This window comes from Pipistrellus kuhlii, unplaced genomic scaffold (genome assembly GCF_014108245.1).
Source record: "Pipistrellus kuhlii isolate mPipKuh1 unplaced genomic scaffold, mPipKuh1.p scaffold_m20_p_23, whole genome shotgun sequence".
Taxonomy (NCBI): Eukaryota; Metazoa; Chordata; class Mammalia; order Chiroptera; family Vespertilionidae; genus Pipistrellus; species Pipistrellus kuhlii.
Window position 1 is genome coordinate 8,040,156 of NW_023425522.1, and position 25,795 is coordinate 8,065,950.

The following is a 25,795-nucleotide window of genomic DNA, read 5'->3' on the forward strand; positions in this document are numbered from 1 at the left end:
CAGGTGAGGAAAGGCCCACCCTCACCTCGAGGGAAAAACGGGGCAGGAGCCCATCCCCACCAGAGGCCGGAGCATGAGCGCTGACCCTCCCCCCAGAGGAGCAGGCTCGCACAGAGGCCGACAGGCCGGCCCTTGGCCACACTTATTGCCTGCTTTTGTCCAGCAGTGAGCCAGGAATGGCTTTTACATTTATAAAGTGTTGTAAAAATAAACAAACGAGAACATGCAGCAAAGACCTAAGCCCAAGTGAAATATTTACTGTCTGCCCTGGGGGGCATTGCTCATGGTTAGAATGTTGGCTCAAGCACCACAGGGTCGCAGGTTCGTGTTTCTCTCTGTCTCTCTGCCCCTCCCTCCCTCCCGTTATGTGCCCTTTATGGAAAATCTGGCCCTTGGTTAGCAAGCAGAGCTTTGCCTTAAGCCGCCTACTGCCTGACTGCTCCTGCACAGCCAGCCACACTGGGTCAGGTACACTGAGGACCTCCTGCTCAGCGCACGCTGTGTGCTGGCCAGCGTGGCAGTCGCCGTGGTGACGAGAGGTGAAAGGCCCAGAGCCTGTCCTGGTCGTGCCACTCACACCCCCTGGTGGTGTGTCAGAGGAAAGGGTGGAAGTTTGCCTGCCGCATGTTCTTAACGTGTTTACCCACGTGTCTCCTTCCTAACCTCACCAGGCGAGGCGGCCCAATCAGCTTCTCTTCGAGCCGGACTGGCCGGCGCCAGCTGCACATCGAAGGGGCTTCCCTGGAGCTGTCAGACGATGACACCGAAAGTAAGACCAGTGATGTCAACGAGACGCAGCCGCCCCCGTCGGAGTAGGTCACAGGGAGCCAGTGGAGGAACACAGCGGGACACGAGGACGCCCCCCGCACAGCCGGCCTCGGGCCTCCTGCGATGAAGCTGGCGAGCCACGGACTCCTTCCTGCAAGATCAACTGTGTCTTAAGGCTTTCCAGCCTACACATACTGTATCCTGCTTCAGATTTAGGTACAACTGCTCCCCTTTTTATATATATACATACACAAAACATGCACATATTAAACAGATTGTCTCATCATTGCATCTATTTTCCATATATCCATCAAGAGACCATTTTTATAACCCATGTTAAGAAGAGAACCCTTTTTCAAACAAACTCCAGACCCTGTTGCCAGTGGCTGGGTATTGGGGCAGCCCCGTGGTTGTTGCTCGGTCACTCTGCATGCTCTCTGTCAGACAGACAGGTACCTTAGCTGTGTTCATGTGGCCCCGACTCCTCAGCCACATCACTCCTCCTAGGACATTGTGGAACCTAAACTGCACTTGTATCTCATTTCCTTCAAATAACGATCAACACTACTTCAGCGAGCAAACTGTGAAAGGAGCTTTGGGGGTGGGGGGGTTGGGGGAAGCAGCGTTCATCGGGGATGGCCACGCCCGTCTCGCTCGAGTTGGTGGTGTCCCCTCGTCTCTTCGTGTGAGCTGTCCTCGGCCAGGGCTGGTCTGTGCAGAGGAGGACAGTAGCCGCGACGCAGCTGAAGCCCCAGCGGCAGCAATCACGTGACGCCCGGATGGTCTCCTGACCCCTGGCTCTGCCAGTGCGCGCCTCGCTTCAGGAACGAGCGGGGGGCTCCTCAGCAGGACTCGGCGGGAGGCCCTCCCCTGGCAGCCAAGCCCTTGTGCTGACCTTGCAAACTCAGCCGCTGCTTTGAGCCCAAAATGGGAATATCGGTTTTGTGTCCAAGACTTGTTCCAAGTGGGATGAGGTTCCCAAGCCTCACGAACAGATGCCATCTGCCTGAATGTTGACATGCCAGTGGATGTGAATCCCTCGCCATTTTCCCTTCCCCCCTTTGGACAGTGTTACAGTGAACATTTAACATTCTGTTTTTGGTTGATAGGTAAGCAAACTGACATTACAGAAAGTGCCTTAGACACTACAGTACTAAGACAATGTTAACTATATTATTTGCCTCTGTAACAATTTAATGTATTAAGTTTTGACTGCTTCATATCATGTACCTCTCTAGTCAAAGTGGTATTACAAACATTCAGTGACAACGAATCAGTGTTAAGTACAAATCCCTGATCCTCTGCAATGTGCTTGAAAACACAAACCTTTTGGGTTAAAAGCTTTAACATCTGTTAGGAAGAACTTGTCATGTGGGTTTGGAACCTTTGATTTGACCCCTTTATGAACTGTACTGGCTGTTGACCACCAGACACCTGACTGCAAATATCTTTTCTTGTATTCCCATATTTCTAGACAATGATTTTTGTAAGACAATAAATTTATTCATTATAGATATTTACGCCTGCTCTATTTACTTGGAGGAAAAAGCACCCATTAAGAATAAACAGACCTCAATAAATTAGAATAATCATGTGAATGTGGAATCTGTTTTCTTACCTTCTGTTCTCGGTCTCCCATCTGTGATCTGATTGGCAGCTGTGAGTCCCACAGACTTAAAAGGCTTTTCCTGAGGGCGCTGGGCTCCTGGAGTCAGGTGACGGGCTAGTTCTCGGGCAGTCTCAGCTACAAGTCGCACCTGCCCGTGGCCTCTGTGTGTGTAGCATTGGGGAGGAAAGGGCCCCTGACTGGCAACACGCCCGCTAATAGGAAAGGGCTGAGGAGGAAGCTGGGAGGGCTTCGGTCATCGGCTGATGGAGCTGTTTGCTGGGCTGGGTATTTTAAGAGACCCAAGAAGGTTCAGACTGCAATTTCAAGCAGTATTCACATTGAAATGGGGGGGGGGGGGGGGGCTCGGTGATAAGACCCAAGGGCAGCCTCACTAGTGGGTCCCAACTAGTGGGACCACAAGCAGTGGTCGGCAAACCGCGGCTCACGAGCCACATGTGGCTCTTTGGCCCCTTGAGTATGGCTCTTCCACAAAACACCACGTGCGGGTATTTTACTCCCGGTGCTTGTGGAGCTCAGAGGCCGGTTTTCCTCCAAAGGAATGCTTCGCCTCTGGCTGGCTAACGTGTGGTCACTGTTCCCGCTCCTCGCTCGGCTCTCAGGAGAAACTCAATCTCCACGGACCGACTCCAGAGACACCAGAAGGAGCCTTCCTTACTAAACAAGCCACCGCTCCGGGGCCTCGGAAAGGTGGTCCATAAAGCCTGTGCCGGGCACTGACGACAGGGAGGACAGCTCCTGGAGCTGAGCTCGGTGTCAAAGACAAGCTGCTGGCCAGCTGCCACCGAGGAGGGGTTTGTCCCGAGGAACCAATCAGACAAAACCTGGGAAAGACTGTCCTCTGGTTGAGCTGAGGTGGCGTTTAACATGCAGCTCTTCAGCTAGCATGCTGCCTGCCCTTGCCACATCCTAGGCTTCCTTTTTGAATGCATCCAACTCCAGGGAATGATTTTAAACTACGTCGATAGAAACAGCACACCTGTATTCCTAGTCGGACTGCCTTGAGGGTATAACTGACATCACCCTTCCTTCCTGTCACCACTATCCCCACCCCTGGACACCTCCGCTAAGATCAGTGTGAGCCTGAGGACCAGCTAGGACTTGTCCTCGCAGGCAGCGCTCCCTGTGGCTCCGGGCAGGACTGACCATGGCCCTGCCTCCTGACACCAATGCGGGAGGAGGGAGCTCCAAGTTGTCAACCACCACTTCCTGTCCCATCCTCGCCCCCTTAGGCAACCCACGCCAGATCAGGCCATAGGCTGGGATCTAGAAAGTTCCAGGCAGGTCTGAGAGGGAAGCCAGTGACTGAGACACAAAGGGAGTCCCCATCCACAATCTAGTCATTGGGAAGTCACGTCTGGACCAAATTCTGAGCGCCTGCTACAACGCTGTGCCCTGTGCCAGCTGTCAGGACAGATGGGGCAGCCCACTTCCGAGTGGAGCTTCATATCACTTGGGAGCCTAGCAAATCCTGTGACGTGTGTCACACAGTTGTCAGAAATTTAACGCGAAGCTATCAATAAGGGTAGTGGGCATGATGCCGGTTTTCACAGATAATGTTAACTATAATCCCAGTACCTGTGTACCACACACACAGAACTGTGACCATGTCCTCCAACTGTTCCCAAGACTAGAATTTCATGTTTGACCATCGCAACACAGGTCTATTCGTTTTTTCAGAGTAGCCCCAATAATGGGCTTCATCCCCACTGACTGATGTCATGAAGCCTCACTCAAGATGTGCAGTGGCGTCCATTAAACTCACGTCTGACCAGCATCCAAGCAGAGCACCGCCTCCTCCACATCCGCGTTCTCACCAGTAGGTGGCAGCTGTGATGCGGTCAGAGGAAGGTCAGGAAACCCCAAGCACCAAATCCTGCAGAATGGGTACTGGCAGCCTTGAAGAAAATGCTGGACCCTTCAACAGAACATCTTTTCAGAAACACTGCATCACAACGCTCACCTTGACCCAGAGGGCCATACTGCTTGGAAAACAGCAAGGACAAATCGGTCAAAAGAGGTCACAATGTGGAGTTTTAGCAATGTCTCACATTTTCCTTTCTGTATATGAATTAAGTGTGACATGATGACAATCTGTCTAAAATCTAAAAGGACTCTCAATAAGTATAAAAAGTCAAAATGGTAAGCATGTGCACAGTTCTAGTGGCACATTTTTCTTAATGGCTCACAAAACAAGGAGCCGTGTAACTGCTGGGGTGAGATTCTGTGAACTAATGTGCTTCTCCCCTGGCGCTGGGGTGGAGCCTGAGGGGATCTGTTTTAAAACGCCCCCACCGGTCAGCCAGCAGCCAGCAGCCAGCAGCTTTGAGCTACTTGCTCAAGTCTCAGAACTTCGCACAGGTCTTCCAGCCAATTAGGTAATGAAAGAAAATCAATCTCATTCAATTTTTTTAAAATGAATTTGGGCAACTTTACCAAAAAAACTAGGAACCTCAATTAGCAAACTGTTTGCATCTTTTTAATTTCACTTCTGACTTTGAGAGCTGTAATTAGAATGTCCATTCAGTGTGTCAGTTTCCGGTCGGGGGTTTCCGTTCCTGTGCGCTAGCTCATGTGCACACGCAGCTTCCCGAAGGCTCTCCGGAATCCTGCCATTCCCCACCAGACACTCCACTGCCACACTGACACTGACTCTCCTTGTTCCTTCTACCTTGAGACGTTATCCCTAACGTGGAAGGAGCTTTTATAGCTTACGTAAGATTCAAGACTTACAGAAAATAGTGACACCAAAAATGTAGAGGTGTATTCCCTAAAGTCTAATGACGGGGATTCGCTGGGATTTTTTCCTAGTTAAAACAATCACCTTTTTCAAACCAGAAAAAAAGCAGGCTTTCCCAGTTCCATCATGTTCTGACAGGCTGCACCTAGCTCACTTGGACGACACTCACCTGACTGTTATCCAAGCCAGGCCTCCACCAGCAACCACAACCAGGCAGGGCCTCCGCGTTTTAAGAGGCAGCAAACTCGACACCTGATACAAACTCCCCAACAGTCAACAAGCGAACTTCCTGTTCAGTTTGCATCACGTTTCGCTTGGTGCAGGCTTCAGAGATGACAGGCAACTCACATAACTGCACACATTCTCCACCCGGCACAGACCCACCTGCTCCCCAAAACCAGCCTATTCGCTCTGCTCTCTCCTCACATCCGCCTCTTCACATGTGCCATCTTACCAAGCGAGTCTGTTAAACTTTTACTCCAGGTTATTGTTTTCCCTTAACATTTAAAAAAAAAAGGCTACTGTGTTCCCATAGTCCTATTTTTAATAGCCATAGGACCATTTTCAGATAAGATGCTTTCAGTCACAGGAAGACTTACAAAGATGCCTCCTCCCTGCTCCCATTTTTCAGAATGAAACACGAAACATCTAAATTTTGAAGGCCAAGCTAGCACTTCTCAATTTGTTTCAATCTTTGGGGCAAAAATAGAGAGAAAAATCCTTGAGGTAAATGTTGGAGGGGGGAAAGCTCCTCTAGCATCTTCTAATCCAGGCAGACAGAGGAAACTGACTGGGCCCGTCCCCTCTCTGGGCTCGGTCCCTGCAGCCGGACGGGCTGGCCAGCGGGACAGAGGCGGCTTCAGCAAGATGCTCTGAAGCTGAGGCTCCACCCAGGGCCCCTCCCCTGCCCCCGAGCTGCCATTCCCACCGCGGCTCTCAGAGATGCCAGCGGCACTTTTGCAACAGCTACTGAGAGCAGCACAGTCAATACTCAACGAGACAGGACGAAGAGGAGGGAGGCGAGTCACATCCCTCCTGCTTCGAAGGCTGTGCCTGCCCCACACATCGCCAAGCAGCCGTCTCCTGAGCCACAGGGCAGTCAGGGCAGCGAGGCCACAGCCTGGGAAAGTGGGGAGCACCGCAGACAGCTCGTTTCCAGCTGGTTTGCTGTGAGCTGGCTGTGAGGTCAGGCCGGTCACCTCACACTCCGGGCCGCCCCTTCTGTGAACAGGTAAACCGGCTCCTCCTCCTCTCAGGGGGCCTGTAGCTATTCTCAGATGCCAGCTTTGGCTTCCGGACCTCCGCTGCGTTGGTTGGGCCTAGTTTCTCCCACACTGGGGTGAAAGGAAGTGGAGCACTCACTCCTGCATTTCAGGAGCGAGGGATGGGACCAGGTGGTGAGGACAGTGTCTGGAGGCAAGAGGACTCACCACCTGAAGAGTCACCCCTCCAGGCAGGGAGGCCAGCCGTGGATCCAGCTCAGGGCAGGAATCACGCCTAAGCCTCAGTGAGGGCCAGCAGACCTAGGCATGCGGCGGCCCCAGGAAGAGCCTGCTCAGAGGCAGGGGCCGCTGGGTAACCTTTAGCTAGAAGGGCAGACAGGATGTGGTGGCGTTCGTGCCAGCAGCAAATGTTCCAGCTGAGCATTTAACCAAATCATCCAAACTCTGAAAACGAGGCCAGGGGAGTCACCAGCTTTCCTGCGGGCCGTATGCCGAGGGCAGGGAAACGCTATGGGGGCTGCTCTCCAAAGGACCGGCTAAGCCAGCAGCGCTCTGTCCTCTCACGGGCCTGGCCCCTGCCCTCCTGGCCCGAAGCAGAGATGACGTCGGGGATGACACTGGCCTCTGCAGCCAGGGCCTCCCCGCCACCGTCTGACTGAGCTGGCGGGCCATCCGGGGGGATGGTTCCAGGGAGCTCAGCTAAGAGGAACCGGGAAAGCGCTGGGAGCGAGGATGGCCCTCAGGGCGGCAGAGCTCAGGCCTGTCTCACCAGAGCAGCTCTGCTTGTGGGTTAGATCTGGGTCCTGCACAAACCACGGTCTGGCTAAACATTCCGGCCTCTGATCGAACCCAATCGCTCCAGTGACTGGGGGAGAAGCTGCGAGCTGCCGCCATCAGGAAGAGGCTTGAAGTGTCCTGTCCGCCTGCTCCACCAGCACAGCGGGCACCACACACACACACACACACACCGCCCCCCGCAAACACCGCGGTGAGGGCGCTCACAGCAAAACCTCAGGAACTAACAGGAGATGTTCCTGCCCGGATACTAGCAGACAGGAGGAAGTTTTTTAATGTAGCCTCCTTAACGTTTTGTATTCCCTTAGGAACTTGATTCACTTACTTTTCACTTTCTTCGTTTTAAAACTACACACCATTGTAGTTTGCTCTTTGTTATAAGCAACGTTCAGAACATGATACATTCATACCGACTCCTGTGTCTGTACGTTTCTTAAGTCCCGTCACCTTTGTCTTCAAACACCTGGCACCTCCTCTCACTTGCCAACATCACCCGGAAGGATAAGGAGAAAGGCCCAGACCCGTGCAGCCTCTGCCCCCAGGACACCACACCCATCCTCGCCGGCAGCGAAGGCCGACCAGCCCTGGCCCCACGGAGGTTCCCGTGACCCAGCGAGCGGCCTCCCTCACGGCCCAGGCCTCCCTCTGCAGGAGCTGGGCCATGGCAGGCGCCCGGGACTCCGCCTGGGGCCGGCCCAGCACACCTGCTGCGCACAGGCTCCTCGCCCACTCCCAGCTGCTGTCCACCCACACGCCCCCGGTGGGAACAGAAGCGACATCTGAAACCGGCCTGTAACTCCAGCTCTTCTCTCACTGGATGGCGGGAACCCAATAAAAGCAACCTTGGTACTTTTTTGTGTGAAATTTATTGTTTCCACATTAAAAGATATTTTGATGGGGAAGTACTTTCTCTTTTTTTTTTAACCACATGATGATTCTATACAGTTGCCCAGAGTAGGACACCATCATAAGTCATTAACATGCCGTATGAATTCTGAATAAATAAAAGCTACAAAGCCCAAGTTATATACAAATATCTTGGGCAATAATGTTTACAAACCTATGTACAAAAAAAACAAATGTAAACAGTAAATGCAGCATGAGAGTAATCAAAGGATGCACAGGGACAACCACGTGGGGCCAGTCTGCCACTGGGTCCTCCTCCCACCACCGGGGAGGCCGCGGAAGACAGACAAAAAGCTGTGAAGCTGTCGTTAACCGAAGGACCAGAAAGCTGGCAAGGAGGCTGCCACCACCTCCACCTCTCGCCTGAGACACACGGAGGAGAAGACGGCAGAGGCCCAGCTCTGTCTGTCCCAGGCCCATGGGCTCCTGCTCGGGGAGGCCAGGCTATGGAATGCTCACTGCCGAAGTGAAATCAGAAGGTGCAGTAATGAGACAGAACTCAGTGGTCCTGGGACGTCCCCTAAGTAGGTGACCTTCCTGACTGTCTGTGTGGGGTGGAGCTGGGGACAACACATGATCATGAGCACAAAGGTGCTTGGGCGGGAGCTCAGGAGGGCACACGTTGACCTGATTTGGGAGAGAATGTCTAAGATTTGCAATGTCCTAATAAACTAAGTCCTAGCAGTACAGCAGGGCGGGGCTATGAGGCAGGTGTGATGAATGGGTACTTCTGCATCCAGTGACCAAGTAATACATGTATGTATCACTTTGTGACCCACAAAAGTGCAATCATGTGAAACCAACGGCACTACGGCGAGAAGAGAAAATAGCCAGTATTGATATCGCGCAGTCCTGCGGCTGGGCGGGCCCGGCAGCCACCACTGCATGCAGCCTGCCCTCTCTCTGCCAGCCCTGGGGAGGCAGACAGCCATGGGCTGGGCCCAGGCACCAAAGGGTGAGGCGTGGGTGTCCTGGGTTGTCGGAGGAGGGCAGGAGCCCCCATTTGGAAGCTGGGCACTCACACACTGAGAGGCAGCATACCTGGTGCCGACGAGGGGCGCGAGGAGCCCAGACCAGGAGGAGGAGGAGCTGGGTCAAAGCCGTTTACTGCCCTGTGGGTGACGGAGCAGAGAAGGGGAAGAGAAAGAGAGTCGGTCATTTAAAACCACTTGACACACAGCAAGAAATCCATTTGCTCTCTAAACTACCTCTCCCGGTGCACGGCCGAATGCCGCCAGCCTGGGGCAGGTGGCTGCCGCCAGCACGGGTGGGTTAGACTGAGAACTCAGCGGTCCCCCGTAATGAGACTATGGCAGCTTCATCACAGCAGCCACTGCAGCCACAACCCTGGTTTTTTCCCCATAAGCAGATCTAAAAGTCTACCAAATGGTACAACTAAATAAAATAGTATACTACCATTAAAAATCCATTTCCCCACGCTCGACCAGCATGACTCAGAGGTTGAGTGTCAACCTATGAACCAGGAGGTCCCGGTTTGATACTGGTCGGGCACATGCCCAGGTTGCGGGTTTAATCCCCAGCGTGGTGCATGCAGGAGGCAACTGATAAATGATTCTCTCTTACCATTGATGTTTCACTCTCTCTCTATCCCTTCCTCTCTGAAATTAATAAAAATATTTTTAAAATCCATTTCTACAGTTCTTTAATAGCATGGAAAAATATTCAGAATGTAATTAATGGTGAACAGAAAAAGGTTACCAAATTGTATATGTTCAATGATGTGAAGAAAAAAGAAAAAGTGTAAGTAGTATATATTCTATCTGATAGGCATTACTATCTGTGTAGCTAATTCTAGAATGTGTGGAGATACTCACACATACATAAATCCATAAAAACTCACATACACACACGCACACACGTATATATGTACATAAAGTCATATATATTGCAGAAAGAAAATTTAACAATAGTTACTTTTCTTCCCTCTGGGTTATGGGTAAATTTCATTTATTGCTTTATACTTTTTTATTGTTTTCCAAATCTCCTGCAGTATACATGAATATCTCAGTGAAGGGGGAAAAGTAACTTTTTCACATTGTTAAGCAAGTAAAGCCAGCTGGGGAGGTCTCTGCAGACTCGTGAGCAGCCAGCCCAGCACGGGATGTGCACGGAGGGCTGCGCACTGAGCCCGGGGATGCGGAGTGCCTGCTCAGCGCCCCCCCCCCCCCCCCGCCGCCGCCCCCCATGTGGCAGCACAGCGCGGGAAGCAGTGAGGGGTGAGTGCCAGGCCTGGAACCGCTCAGGAAGCCACTTCAGCCTCTCCATCCTGGAAAGCTTCCTGGGAAAGTGTCCCACTAGCAATCTGGGGAATACAGCGAATTTCCAAAGGCCGCACTCAGCACACCTGCCCAACACTGCCCCCCCCCCCTCCCCATCTACTCATCAGAGGGGTCTAGGGAGTTTAGACTCATTCTTACAAAAATGCACACACATTCCCCACAGAAATAAGTGCTACATACTTACACTTCACCTGAAAAGGTGAGAGTAAGCTCGGAAACAGGCATGCAAAGAGATGACAAATGACCCCTCGCTCCTCTGAAGGAACAGTGAATGCCTGAAGAAATAGCCTGAGTCCAGACTTCGAGTTTGAAGTCAAGCTACCCACACAGAGCCACAGGCCCTACGTGTCAGTTCTCCCTGCTGTACGTTTTCCCACTTCAGAGATTCATGCCCAGGACCCTGTGTTCTGTTTAGGGCTAGGAGAGGCCTGATATTTGAGCCTCGTCACATATGAAAACTTGAAATCATCCCTTCTTCTCTCCCAAGACTGTCTGCCTGTGCCTCCTCTGGGGTGGGGGCCACTGTAGCCCTCACATAAGAAGCCCAGCTGTCATCTGTCTGACTAGTCTGAGCCACCAATGCCCGCTCCTCCTCGAAGCCCAAGAAGAACCAGGCAGGCCTCCCAAACCTCAGCTTTAGAGAGGTGGGCACCTCATGCTGCAGCTGGACTACAGACAGCCCCAACGCAGCAGAAAGGGAGCTGCGGGTCCCACAGGGTGTGCAAATCAGCGACCAGAGGATGGCTCCACGTGCAAGCTTAGGACTGAGACTTGGCATTTTCAAATTAGGCGGATCTTTAAAGAACATAAAGTTCACCCCCACTGCTGTACTGCTCAAAAAAGCCAAAGCAGGAGAAGGTCCAGCCATTCACCTGTGAGCCATCAATGGCGAAGCAGGGCTCATAACCTGCCTCCAGATGCCCAGGCCCCTCTCCCTTCCCAGCATCCTCCTGGCCAGAGACCTGGCAGCCCTCAGTGAGCAACCACTTTGGCGCTCCCGACCCAAGCCTGCTCTAATGGGAGAAATCAGCAGTGCGATCAGAATACAAAAGGACAAGAAACTAGGCAAGTCGTTCTCAGTATGAACGGGAATGGAAATTCTGATTTGCAAGTTGGACAGAATAAAGAGGGAATAACAAGCTGCTAGGGCCTCACCTAGCACTTCTTTCCTGAGCCAGGAAGTGGGCAGCAGACCAGAGGGAGGGAAGCTGACCCTGGAGGTAGGATTGTGTCTGGTGAGGCACCTTCAGGAACTGCAAAGCTGTGCCTTGGGAAAAGAAACCTCCACACTTACATCTGGTTTCAGGAAGCAGCAACAGAGCGGAAAGGAAATGTCCCAGTGGACACCAAAGAAAGGAAGGAGAACAGGCAGGGTGGAGACACAGGTCTTGGGAATCATCTATGTGAAAAAGATTATAGAAGCTATGAAATTGCATGGCCTTACCACCAAAATCTAGTTAAAGGTTCTGAAAAATAGAGACTCCAGCTGAGAAAAAAACTAAGGTGAGTTGTAAAATGGCAACAGAAGTGAAAAGGGCACCTTAGTAAGCTAGTCAGGACGACAATGAATAGAACACAACAGTGACGAAGTATGGAACTACATCCGTCCAAGCAGCCCATGGAGACGCCTGAGGGCAGCAGAGAAAAGCCTGAGGTGGGCCGCGCTCACGCAGGAGCAGCCGCCGCCCTCCAGGCGGGCTTCCTCGTCAGCTCGAGGCCTTGTCCCAGGCTCTACACACTGAAATGTGCCCCCTGAACACTGAGGAGAAAGGCAGATCTCACCTCTCCGTACCTCATGCCAATGTGCTCTGGGAAACAGAATGAGCGCAGAGGGGAGAGTCTCCACCCCCCCAAACCCCAGCAACGCTATGCAATCATTCGTGCTGCTCTGAAAAAACAAGACACACTGGGGAACAGGATCTGCCAGTCCCACACAAACACTCAAATATGGCCCCAGGGCCTGTCAGTTACCCTTGGCCCCCGCTCCAGAGTCCTGCATCATCTCCACAGCCCTGAGCACACACCGAGGGCCTGCCATTCACAGCTGCCCCAGCACCACTACCATTTATCAGTCTGGTGTGGACAGCTGAGCCCATAACGGTGCACAGTCGAGTCAGACAGGAACTTGAAGGCTCACTACGGGCTGTAAGGTGGTTAAAGCAGAGTCATCCCCATGCAGTTAGTGAAACCAATTTGTTAATGGGTGTCCCACCACACACCATGATTGAAAAGAATAAAAAATAGCACAGCAAACAAATGCAGTTACCCATGAACAACGTAGGAAATATGACTTTTTCTTGCCTAATAAAAAAAAGGAAAAAACATTAAACAAAGATGCAAATACTATTTTCATACCATGCCCTAAAATCAGTGTATGCCCACCTACCTACACATAGCCCAGCCCAAAAGAAGTCTGACTGGCTCACAAAATTAAGGTATGTGACAATGAGAAACTAAATAAACACTATGAAGAAAAAGAGAACATTTTTGAGAGAATTTAGATGACTATACTGACACAAGAATTTGTATCTTTTCAGATGAGTGATATCAAGGGCTCCTAGTGGTTGGAAGAAGCATAGCAACACCTGGGAAGTAGATCCAGTGAGCCGTATTTTAGGAGCTTGCAGAGGTGAACACAGAGTAAATAAAAATCCTCATTCCAAGAAACCCTCAAATAACCAGAACTTACAGAATATTTTCAAGTCCTGTAAAGTCAATGCAATAGGAAGATATAGTGTTTTATGTAGTAAGGCCTCACTGCGCCTGAAGATTCTGAGAGATGAGAGGGCGGGGTGTATACATATGTTCACATACATGCACACACACACACACACACACACACACACACGACTGTGCTTAACCTCCCAAGCAATGCTCCTCCAGGACCCTAGGCGTGCCGGTGCTCCAGACACACTGCTCAGGAGCGAGAGGCAGACAGAAGGAGAAGAGCCTTCCTCACACTGAGCTACAAGCTGCAGTCTGTAAGAACTGGCACTTCCTCTAACCTGCCATTTAATCACGGAGCAGAGAGAGAATCAGGATACTTCCCCTAATCCTCACGCAGCTGGTAAATACCATCTGGTTTTTATCCGTCTGCAGGAAGGAAGGCCAGAGGTAAAAAGCCAGGTGGGTCAGAAGGAAGCCAGAATCAAAGTAAAGCAGCAAAACCCCACGAAGAGTTATAGGGATACGGCAACAAAAGAAATGCAACTCAAGCAACAGGTTAATGTTTGAATGTGTATAAGCAATCTATTTATTATATAAACTAAACACTTGAGGAAAGACCAACCCACAAAAGCATATTGAATTCTTAATAGAAACAATCGTTTAAAATGTGTGCTATTTAAACCAAAACTAAATCTCATCTGCAGCTTTCTACCAGGAAGTACATCTCCAGGGGCAGTGCAGGAATGAAGCCTGCACAGCATCTAAGATGCTTCTCAGAGGGCAGAGGGAAGCTCCATACAGAGCCCAAGGTCCACTCCTGGTTCCAGGCTTCCTGAACCCCCCATCTGCCTAAGAACGGGCTCCCGTCTGGCAGTCACTGCCTGGCTGCTCTGCCTCCGGGCTCAAGTGAAAGCCAGTCTCCATCAAAGACCGGAGCAGTGAGCCTGCACTGTTATTCCTCCTTCGTCATGACTGTTCTACACAGGAAAGCAGAACATGCAAGCTCCTTTAAGAAATTGTGACAATTTCTAGAGGTGTATCTGTGTTACTTTCACAGGACAAGAATGAGCAGCCTCTACGACTCACAATCGAGACGGTGCCCCAGAATGGCGCTGCCTCAGTTGCTGTTCTAACAACAGCTACCTTAGGTAACATGGTCAGCAGCCCCAACCACAGGTCTTAACTATTTAACTAGTTCCCTAACTTAAGGCACACACATAAAAGAGTATAACCATGCAATGTTTTATTTTTTTAAATTGAGGTAGAGCAGTATGTACTGACATAAAAAGATACTGGCAATATAAATCATGATGGCATGTTGAAGAATATTTGAAGTATAATTCCATAAGTCTTTAAAAGCTTATAGAATATACATAAAATATGATTTTACATGTCTAGAAATAACTGTAAGGACGTAAAAATAGTGTGAAAACAAAAAACACATTTTATTTTGTGTGCTTCTGCACCAGTTGAAACTTTTATATCACCCCCGAGCTGGTTTGGCTCCGTGAATACAGCGTCGGACTGCATTCCAATCAAGGACACATGCCCAGTTGCAAGCTCAATCCATTTGGGGGAAGGGGAGGAGAAGAGGCATGCAGGAGGCAGCCAATCAATGATTCCCTCTCATCACTGATGTTTCTATCTCTCTCTCTCTCTCCCTCTCCCTTCCTCTCTGAAATCAATTTTAAAAATTTTAAAAAGGATGTATCATGGCTTCAATCCTAACACAATTTTTTTTTAATTCTCAATTCCCCCAAAACCATCTTCACATCATACAAAATTTGTATCTCCTAAACTATATTGATCCAGTGGTTTTATATTTTCCTAAAATCTTCAGGCAGAATGTTTGTTGCAGAGTTTGCATAAATACGTAACTGGTGTTCTCTTCTACCCTTAACAAACGGGGCTCAGGATGTACAAAAGTAGGTTTACAGTTGTGAATATGCAGAACACAAATTGTATTATTATTATTATTATTATTATTATTATTATCGTCCATACAAACAACCGAAAACCTGCCTCTGCCCCACTCTGTACTCGCCAGAAAAGCCTGCGAGCCTGTAAGAGCCTTGAGAACAAGGACTATATGACGGGCAGAGCCTAGCACTGCAGCCTACAGGAGTCTGCTTCCAGGACAGACGCTTCAGAGTCAGGGTTCCCAGGGCAACAGACTCCATGGGGACAGAAGACAGCAACAGATTTCATGCCCCGTGAGATTGGAATGGTAACAGGCTTCAGGTAGACTTATCAAACTGAGTTTATCTTTTCAAAGCTTGAGTAAGCTCACTTAATCACGGGTAACTTTAATACTTGAAATTATTTAAAACTTCCAAAACTTACCCTTTGTCGAAGAAAGACGTATGCCCTGATCTAGAGAACTTTGTGCCGTTGCTATTCATCACCCCGCAGTTAACATTCCCTGAAATATAGGATTTTCGTGATGCTTGGTCCTTTGCAAAATTCCTGCAAGCTGCTAATTTAGATTCTAAAGCCTACAAAAGAAAGAAGGAATGATGTGGTTGTCAAAACAGTAGCTGCACATAAAAATCTGCATTTCAAATATTTCTATTTTGAGACTCAAACTTTACTCTCTCCTCCGTTGATACTGGTGGCTACTTAAGCTGGAACCAATCACCTTCTAGCACAAAGGACTTGTTCTTGTTGACTCTCTTCCTAATGAGCTCAGAATCTTTACTTCTTCCTCTCAGTGTTACTGAGGGACACAAATCTCCGCACTCACATAAGAAAATGTGGCACAAGCAGACCCAGACAGACCCAAGTCTATGGACCCCATCCATGATGTCTTTCTGATTTTCGTTAGTTGGCTAGTTAGAGGTGGGTGTGTATGGAGGAGGGCTGTTTGGGGAGCAAATGCATAAAGAATGCAAAAATATCACTTGAGAATTTTTAAAGCAGCCAATTATTTCTACGGCATTTCAGTGTAGTTATTTCTAATGCATTAAGATGGATAAGAGTATTTACAACACTTCACATGATGTTAAAAACTATTCTACTACGTGCCGAAACCGGTTTGGCTCAGTGGATAGAGCGTCGGCCTGCGGACTGAAGGGTCCCGGGTTCGATTCTGGTCAAGGGCATGTACTCGAGTTGTGGGCGCATCCCCAGTAGGGGGTGTGCAAGAGGCAGCTGATCAATGTTTCTCTCTCATCGATATTTCTAGCTCTCTGTTCCTCTCCCTTCCTCTATGTAAAAAAATCAATAAATTTTTTTTAAAACTATTCTACTTCTTAGAACACAGTTAAGTGTCTGATACCCTTTGTCTATAATTAAATAATTCACCTGAAGATGACACCAGGCCTCTAGAGCATTTACCTCTAAACTGGGTGCCTTTCTTGGCTCCTGGCATCTGCCAGGCTCTACAAACAGAGGACATGCAGAGAACAGGACGTCCTCATCTATGTCCATCACACACAGATATCACCAACTCCCCCTTCTCCATCAACACTCTGACCAACCCAAACCCCTCTCCCAAAAAAGAAAAAAAAACCCTCTCCAACAACAACAACAAAAAAAACACACACAAAAAAAAGGAGAAGGGCAAAAAACAATTCATTCCTATTATCCATAATACTAAGGGACTCGGAATGCATAAGTAAATTAAATCCATGGATAACATATGCAGGTCTCCTCCATGGCCAAAACACCATGCTCAACAGTAACAGAGGAAACCATCTGTGGGATCACATATGAAGAGGAACAAAGTTAGAGCAAGAGAGTGCTGAAAAACAGAATACTACTCTCTTGATAAGGTCAAAAAGTATCACACAGAGTAAAATACTGAATAATAAGCGGCTGGCCTGTATGGCTCAGTGACTGAGCATCAGCCTATGAACCAGGAAGTTACAGTTCAATTCCCCATCAGGGCACATGCCTGGGTTGTGGGCTCGATCTCCAGTGTGGGGCCTTCAGGAGGCAGCCGATCAATGTTTCGCTCTCACACTGATGTTTCCCCTTCCCATCTCTCTAAAAATCAATTTTTAAAAAGCTTAAAAAAATAAATAAATAAAAGGCATACAGCAGGAAGTATTTTAGGAAAAAATGGATGATGTGTGGTCTTTTAGAAACAGGCAGGGGGAACCTGCAGAATTCTCAGTGGAAACTTAGGTCAGCACGCTGGGCCCTGCAGACACACCAGCAAGCCCAAGCCCTGGAGCTGAGTATCTGGACAAGCCTCGGCTGATCACTGGCTGCTTTTGCTTCTCAGCTTAATTACAGCCTTTACCACAGGAAGGTGTCCTTTTTTCTCCCAACTTCAAATTCAGAAATAATTCAATACCTTTGCAACTGAAACACCAGGTGATAAATAATTGAATGCTTACCCCTACTTTCCGTAAGAGATCCCCCACAATGTTTAGTGCTGATATCCTAGCTGAAGGAGTCAGTGGACTGGTACCAAAACCATTTGGTATAGCTACAGAAAAATAAAACACAAGTAATTATACATGCAATTTGGGTTTTGTTGTTATTGCAAAACAGTAGGCATTCAATGTAAAAAAATCAATATAGTAATCCAAACTACAGATAAAGTGGATATTCCATAAATATGTTTAAAAGTTCTATAACTGATGAGTATTTAGATTACATCCAATTTTACATCATTACAAATAATGCTAAAAGGACATATATTCTTAAAACCACCAGATGAGTATAGGAGGAAGAGGAAGAGGAAGAGGAAGAAGAGGAGGAAGAGGAGGAGGAGGAGAAAGAAGGAGCAAGCAGGAGAAGAAAAAAGAAAGAAGAAAGAAGAAAGAAGAAAGAAGAAAGAAGAGATAGAACTAGAGAACATTATGCTGAGTGAAATAAGCCAGTCAATAAAAGAGAAATACCACATGGCCCCACTCATTTATGGACATTAAAAAACATTATAAACTGACAAACCAAAAGATAGATATAAAGACAGTAAAGCAACAAGCAGACTGTAAAATTACACCAGGAAGAGTAGGGAGATCTGGGGGAGATAAGAGATCAACCGAAGGACTTGTATACATGCATATAAGTACAACCAATCGACACAAAACTCTGGGGAGGGAGGGTATGTGGGGGGGGCAATGTTAAAATATGTACACAGATAATAATTTAATAAATAAAAAAATAAAAAAAAGAAAGAAGAAAGAAGAAAGAAGGAAGAAGGAAGAAGAAGAAGAAGAGAAGGAGGAGGAGGAAGAAAGAGGAGGAGGAGGAGGAGGAGGAGGAGGAGCTTCCTAGAAATAGAACTGCTGAGTCAAAGGATATGCTATGCCCATTTTTTTCACCTTAACAGATACTGACTGCCAAAATACTCACTAAAAAGATTATGTCAATGTCAGCAATTTATACAGTGGTATTGTCAATAATATTAGACATTTTTATGCCAATTTGATAGTCATTTTGTTTTAATTTTTACTTCCTTAATAACAAGTCATTTGAATCTCTTCCAGAAATTATCTGCCTATCCTTTGCATTTTTCTCCTACTGAGTTGTCTTTCCTTTAATCAATCTGCAAGGGAACAATAATTACAAATATTCACCCCATCTCTTTTTTTTTTTTTTTTTAATTGATTTTACACAGAGAGGAATTGAGAGGGACAGAGAGTTAGAAACGTCGATGAGAGAGAAACATCGACCAGCTGCCTCTTGCACACCCCCCACTAGGGATGTGCCCGCAACCAAGGTACATGCCCTTGACCGGAATCGAACCCAGGATCTTTCAGTCCGCAGGCCAACGCTCTATCCACTGAGCCAACTCGGTCCCGGTTCACCCCATCTCTTATATGTCATATTTCTCAGTGATATTTATCTTTTAAGCTTTGTGTTTTGAGGAGGAAGCCTTTGGCTCCCTCACCTCAATATTATAAAAAATGTTCCCCATATTTTCTCCTAATGGTTTCCTAAAAATTTTTTTGCACTTAGATCATTTAACTCATCAAGTATTTACATTTTTCCCTCCAAATGGATACCCAATTAGTGAAAAAGTTCTAAAATAGTAGTAAAATAGTTTTAGCATTTGAAATGGTACTAAGACCATATATTGAATTCCCTATATATTTCAAACTCCATTAAATTATTAGTCCACTAATGCTGCTTTAGTTATTATAGTATTAAATAAATTTTGGTATCTTGAAGGTCAAAGCCGCTTTTTGTTAGTAACCTATTTCAAACTTTTCTTGACTATTCTTTTTTTTAATATATTTTTATTGATTTCAGAGAGGAAAGGAGTGATAGAAACATCAATGATGAGAGAGAATCATCGATCAACTGCCTCCTGCATGCCCCACCCTGGAGACTGAGCCTGCAAACCAGGCATTTACCCCAACTGGGAATCGAACCGTGGCCTCTGGGCTCATAGGTCCAGGCTCAACCACTGAGCCAAGCTGGCTGGGCTTTTGGCTATTCTTACATATTTACTCTTCAAGACTAACTTTAAAATCAATTTGACAACATAAAAAAATTCTAAGACTCTTATTAAAAATTTAAATTATTGATTGATTTGGGGAGAATAGATATTACAACAAAATTAAGTTTTCCCATTCAGAATCACAGTATTGAGCATGCTATTCATGCTCTTCTTCCATGCCCTTCAGCAAAGGTTTCCAATTGTGCACAATTCTCCAATTTATTTTTGACATAAATAGCATAATGGCTAAGAGCTCAAGTGGAATTGCTAGATATAAATCTATCTTGTCATTTGATGCCTGTGTGACCTTAAGTAAGTTACCCATATGCAAAAGAAGCTAATAATTAACTTACCTCATAGAGTTGTTGTGAAGTTTAAACTAGTTAGCATGTTTTTAAAATGCCTAGCACAGTAAGTACTTAATAAATGTTAGCTATTTTTTCTTTTCCTGAGTGCTGATCGGCATGTAAAGTGCTTTTGCAGCTGCTGCTGCTGTTTATCATCCTGTCCTTTAGAATGTAATCAGATGTTCTTCAACCTTGTCACTGATTTCTCTAACCTGCTTCTATGTCTGCTGATTTCCTCACAAAACTGCCACGATCCAGAATACAGCAGCTTTTAGGTGAGTTTATACTGTCAGTTCCAGCCTAAAAGTGTGTCTATTTGGACAAGATTACTGCCTTTGGATTGACCTATCTTAATTCTGAGCCAGAGTAAACTCTTCGTCCTACTGACACTCCCCCACACCAAGTTCTTATATGAAAAATCTAATGAGCTGTAAAAGAACGTACACCTCCCTCTTTGTGTTACCTTGGTTTCAGAAAAAGTTCTAAAATAGTAGTATTATTCTGATTAGTACTCAAATAAAAAGTTTTCAGAATTCATCTGCATAATTCTAATGAGTAAAAGCAAACCTTTGTTAATTTTCAAATGTCAGTAATTCTGAGGGCCTCAAATACACAAGCACCATTCTGAAAAAGGAACAGTAAAAGCTTTTGAGGACTGCTATAAACTATATACTACTGGCTCTATGCCTTCAGCAGGACACTCAATACATACTAGTACAATTAGTAACACCTTTTGATTATTCAGTATTTTTACACACCTTATCTAATTCCAACTCATAAAAATAGATGAATTATCTATTCAAGGGCAACTGCGCGCTTGGAATATGACTAATACAACCAAACACTGATTTTTAAATTTTAATTCACATTAAATTAGTAAAAATTTAAATTTTAGTCACATACAGCTAGTGGCTTCTGTATTGGACAGCACAGATTTGGAGAGCATACTACACTAATTGCCCAGACAGAAAATCTTATCATCTCACTAGGAAAGATATAATCCTTATTAAAATCCAGATATAAAACTGGACTTAAACATGATCCCAAAAAATATGTGTAACAAGGTAGGCACAAATACAAGCAAGCACATACACAATAAGAAAAAATCAAAAGTGTTAAGAGTAGTTAACTTTAAACGGTGAGATTACAGATAGTTTTTATTTTCTTTTTGCTTTTCCATTTTTAAAATCTTCTGCATGAACATACATTACTGCTATAATTTTAAAAATTAGACTTTCTTTAAAAACTTTCCAACCTTTCAAAATCTCAGTTTAAGTGGCTTTGTCTTAAACCTAGCCAGCATTCTCATTGTTTCCTATGGCTGAGTGGCTTAGGAAAATAATTCCTTCTTCTACACAGATTTAACAAACTTTTAAACTGAAATTTGGCTTAAACTTTAGCAACTACTGCTTCATCAGCAAATCCCCTAAGTTGATAATCTACCATAGTTGCAAAAAGAAGAGGGACCTAGCCCATGTGGCTCAATGGTATGAGCATCGTATTCACATCTAAGGGTTACAGGTTCGATTCCCGGTCAAGGGGATGTACCTGAGCTGCAGATTCAATCCCTGGCCCCAGGTTGAGCCTAGCATGAGGCAACCAATGAGAGGCAACCAAGCAATGTGTCTCATCTCTCTCTCTCTCCCTTCCACCTTCCCTCCCATTCCCTTCCACTCTCTCTAAAAAATTAATGGGAAAAATATCCTCAGGTGAAGATTAACAACGACAAAAAAAAAAAAGATAGCACGAAACAAAAGAAAAGACATTACAAACCTTTTGGTGAAGGAAAACTGTTCTCTGTTCCTTTGCCAACAGGAGTTGCTGGCAAAGAAAGTGACGCCTGGACAGCGGAATCCATCTTTTCACAATCTAGAGTTGGAGAACTGGGAGCCGACTTCCTGGTTACTTCCTGTTGTCTCTCCCGAACTGCTAGTTCTTGTCTTAAATCTGTAAAACGTAGCAAAGGTAGTAATACTTACTAGAGAAAACAAATATATAAAGCAAAGTCACATCTAAAATGAAATAAAGACTTTCTTCCTAAATTATTATTTCTCACTATGAGTTTCCTTTTTAATAATTACTTCTAATGATCTTTCTTTTATAATACTTATTTATTTATTTTTAATTTTATTTGAGAGAGGTGAAAAGAAGAAAGCCCAGGTCCCAGGTGCCAGAGGGAAGCCAGGGGAAGGAAGGCCTATTCTTGCACAGATTTCGTGCATCAGGCCTCTAGTAAACAAATAAATAAAACAGAATTACCGTAATACTTTATAATTATATAAATTATGAGAAGTTCTTCAGATGAAGTTCTTAAAAAAAGAAAAAGAGCATCTGAAAATAGAGCAAATGTATCATAAATAGTAATAAAGAATTACAAAGCCTAGCTGGTTTGGCTCAGTGTATAGAGGAGTATCAGCCTGCGGACTGAAGGGTCCTGGGTTCGATTCCATTCAAGGGCACATGCCCTGGTTGCAGGCTCAATACCCATAAGGGGTGTGCAGGAGGTAGCCAATCAATGATTCTCTCTCATTATTTTTTTTTAATATATTTTATTGATTTTGTACAGAGAGAAAGGGAGAGAGATAGAGAGTTAGAAACATCAATGAGAGAGAGTCATCGATCAGCTGCCTCTTGCACACCCCCTTCTGGGGATATGCCTGCAACCAAGGTACATGCCCTTGACCAGAATCGAACCCAGGACACTTCAGTCCCCAAGCTGACGCTCTATCCCTTGAGCCAAACCGGTTCAGCTCTCTCTCATTATTGATGTTTCTATCTCTCTCTACCTCTCCCTTCCTCTCTGAAATCAAAAATATATTTCTTAAAATAAAAGAATTACAAATTGTTTAAAAATGAGATATCAACCTTCAACTTTGCAATGGATTTTTAAATAATTTTAACCTATTTTTATTATTCACAATGCTAATTACCGTATTTTTCGGACCATAAGACGCTCCGGACCATAAGACGCACCAGTTTTTAGAGAAGGGAAATGAAGAAAAAAAGATTCTGAAACAAAGTGTCCTAAAATATTTTATGTGCATTAAAACCCAACATCACAGTCATAAACACATGTAATCAACCCTGTAAAGTAAACAGCAGCATTTAGAACCATTTTAGAGCCGGGCAAGCACACAGAGACCACAGAGAACGAAGCAAGTAAAAAAACTTTTTTTTTTAAAGTATATGTGTAGGCTATATTTGGACCATAAGACGCAGGGACTTTTTCCCCCCATTTCTGGGGGGGAAAAAGTGCGTCTTATGGTCCGAAAAATATGGTAACAGTTTGAGAACAATACTCTCAACCACATACCAATTATCTAAAAAGTAATTTAGCAGTGTCTTTTATGACCATTAAAACATTTATATCCTTTGCTACTTTTAAGAATCTATTCCAAAGAAATCAGATATTCTTAAATATTAAGTCCAAGAATCCTATTCACAGCATTATTTATAGCAAAAAATTAACCACCAATAATAAAGAACCCATCAAATAAAATATATATAATAAACATTATACTTTATTAAAACCTGTTTTAAAAGATGTTTTAATGGCATGAATTATACTCACTATATTAGGAGGTGAAAAAAGAAGAGGACAGAAAAAAATACATATGTAGGTATTGTGTGGTCCTAATTATTTATATATATATATATATATATATATATATATAGATAGATAGATAGATAGATAGATATAGATATAGATGTGTATATAAATATATGTAGATATATAGATATAAATATATAGGTATGCATACTCATGGAAAAGACTGGAAATAAACACACCAAACTGCTAGTGGGTTCTATTAAGATAAATGGATTGGCATTGATTTTTATTTTCTTCTTTGTAATATTTTGCATACTACAATGCATTTTAAAAGGGGGGAGGGAAGGAGAATTTTAAAGTATATACGTTCATTAGATATGCTATTATAATATGAACAGCAATGTACATGTTATTATGTGCATAACAAAATTATTTGGGTAGAAGGAAAAACCCAAACTAACAAGCAGTATATGCACAGTGGTAGTGATTAAGGCTTTGGAAAACAGACCATGGTTTGAATTCCAACTGACGAGTTATCAGACTCTGGAAAAATGCAAACTCTCTGTACCTCAATTTTATGACCTGTCATAAAGGGATGATAATATCTAGCTACCTCCTAGAATTGATGATGTAGGTATTAAGATTAAAAGTTCTTAGCATAGTGTCTGATAAAGTATATAAATGTATAGCTTTACCAAGCTGATCGTGAAGCTAGCTTAGAACTCTGGCTTAGGGGCAGTAAGATTTCATTTAAGTTATAAAATTTACCTCTTGCTTCATCCTTTAACCTCTGAACAGAAACCAATAAAGATTCCTTTTCATCAAGTTCACTTTCTAAAAATGCATTCCGTTCAATGGCTTGATTTAGCCTTTGTTCAAAGTCTTCCAGTGAAACTATTGTTGCCCTAAAAAAAAAAAAAATTAGAATCCATGAATTAAGTAAATAATGTGCAAATAGGTAATACAAAAGGAAACTGTCAGTTTATCTCATATCACTTCCTGACCTAGAAAGCCTGGCCCAGTTGAAAGACAATGATCTCACTCCTTCTGATCTCTGGTGGCATTTAGAGAGAGCTTCTTGCTATCATTTAAGGCCATTAAATATATTCTTTTCTCTTAAATTCCATCTAAATTCCTTAAAGTTATTTATCCCTGCTGGATTTTAAACACAATCACGTTCAGGAAAACTTTTCTATCGTTTTAGAATACATAAGAATTAACTAAAAATGTGTTTAAAACACAAAGTCCCAGGTCCCACTCATTAATATTCTTCCTACCAATTCTTTTCTTCTTCCCACACTTCTCATCTTACTCTTTACTCAACAAACATTAACATAAATTACTATGTGTCCACTACCTGTATGTGCTACTTGCTAAATATAAAATTCTCTAACCTCTTCAGAACTCATAATGCCATGTCCAATCTTATCAAATCCTATCAACTGTCCAAATCTCTCAACTCCATTTGCTCTTCTTCAATATTCTGCCCCATTCAACACTCCATCCAATACCTGGATTACTCCTAAATGATAGTGATTAGAGGTCTTCACATCTCCTCCTCTCTATTCCAATTCCTCAGTATTTTCAGCTGAAATCACAGTCTAAATTATTACTCCTTTGTTTAAAAAGTTATTAAAGGGGCTCCGAATGTCTGTAGAATATCAAACATTGCACACAAGATTCTTCACAACCTGCCTCAACCACCTTTCAGCCTCATCTTGTTCAGCCATGTCTCTGTATTTCTAAGTGAAATATTAATACCTCACACACTTTTCTGCTCTCTGCCTCTGCATTTCTCTTCACCTGGTTAACTTCTATTTCTCCTTGTATGTTCTGCTTTCCCGACTCCCCCAGGGTAACTTCAGCTGCTCCCTGCTCTCTGCCCTGGGACGACTTGTACACTCTTTCTACTAGAGTGTTTATCATATGAAATGTCCACACCTGTTATACCCAAGGACAGGAGCTGGTTTATCTTTTTTTTTTTTTAATATATATTTTTTATTGATTTTTATACAAAGAGGAAAAGAAAGAGATAGAGAGCTAGAAACATCAATGAGAGAGAGTCATCGATCAGCTGCCTCTTGCACACCCCCTACTGGGGATATGCCCGCAACCAAGGTACATGCCCTTGACCGGAATCGAACCCGGGACCCTTCAGTCCCCAAGCCGACGCTCTATCCATTGAGCCAAACCGGTCCAGGCATTGGTTTATCTTTGTATCCTCAATTCTAGCAGGCATTTAAGTCACTCTACTATTAAGGAAAAAAATACCAGATAATAAAGTAAAAGGAATAAAATGAGAGGAATTAAATTTGGAATGATTAAGAAACAACTAATTTACAGATATATGAAAGCTGGCAATAGTAATAGCAAGCCACTATAGGTTATTCATCAAAATCATAATTAAAGCAATATTTTGACAAAATTCATCAGTTGGTATTAAAACAGAAGAGAATAAAAAGGAGTAAAAATTTA

The 25,795-nt window shown here is 44.8% G+C and overlaps 2 protein-coding genes across 10 annotated transcripts in view; one reads left to right on the forward strand and one right to left on the reverse strand.

Annotated features, from left to right (window-relative positions):
- Positions 1 to 2,366, forward strand: part of MYH10 (myosin heavy chain 10) — a 136,441-nt gene extending 134,075 nt beyond the window's left edge. For all 4 annotated transcript variants that reach the window (XM_036452180.2, XM_036452182.2, XM_045586533.1 and 1 more), the window contains one exon: positions 672 to 2,366. In XM_036452180.2, the coding sequence (XP_036308073.1) occupies positions 672 to 816 (145 nt within the window). In that variant the 3' untranslated portion in view covers positions 817 to 2,366. The remainder of the gene's footprint in view (positions 1 to 671) is intronic.
- A 5,634-nt stretch (positions 2,367 to 8,000) lies between these two features.
- Positions 8,001 to 25,795, reverse strand: part of NDEL1 (nudE neurodevelopment protein 1 like 1) — a 36,708-nt gene continuing 18,913 nt past the window's right edge. The window contains exons 4-10 of one of the 6 annotated variants that reach the window (XM_036452210.2): positions 24,089 to 24,225; positions 21,544 to 21,717; positions 17,370 to 17,461; positions 15,370 to 15,521; positions 12,626 to 12,660; positions 11,515 to 11,620; positions 8,001 to 9,171 (exon numbers count right to left, since the gene is read on the reverse strand). In XM_036452210.2, coding sequence (XP_036308103.1) covers positions 9,078 to 9,171; positions 11,515 to 11,620; positions 12,626 to 12,660; positions 15,370 to 15,521; positions 17,370 to 17,461; positions 21,544 to 21,717; positions 24,089 to 24,225 — 790 coding nt within the window. In that variant the 3' untranslated portion in view covers positions 8,001 to 9,077. Of the gene's footprint in view, positions 9,172 to 11,316; positions 11,373 to 11,514; positions 11,621 to 12,625; positions 12,661 to 15,369; positions 15,522 to 17,369; positions 17,462 to 21,543; positions 21,718 to 24,088; positions 24,226 to 25,795 lie in introns of those variants that run through there. The other 5 variants (XM_045586534.1, XM_036452214.2, XM_045586535.1 and 2 more) reach the window with 5 other exon arrangements.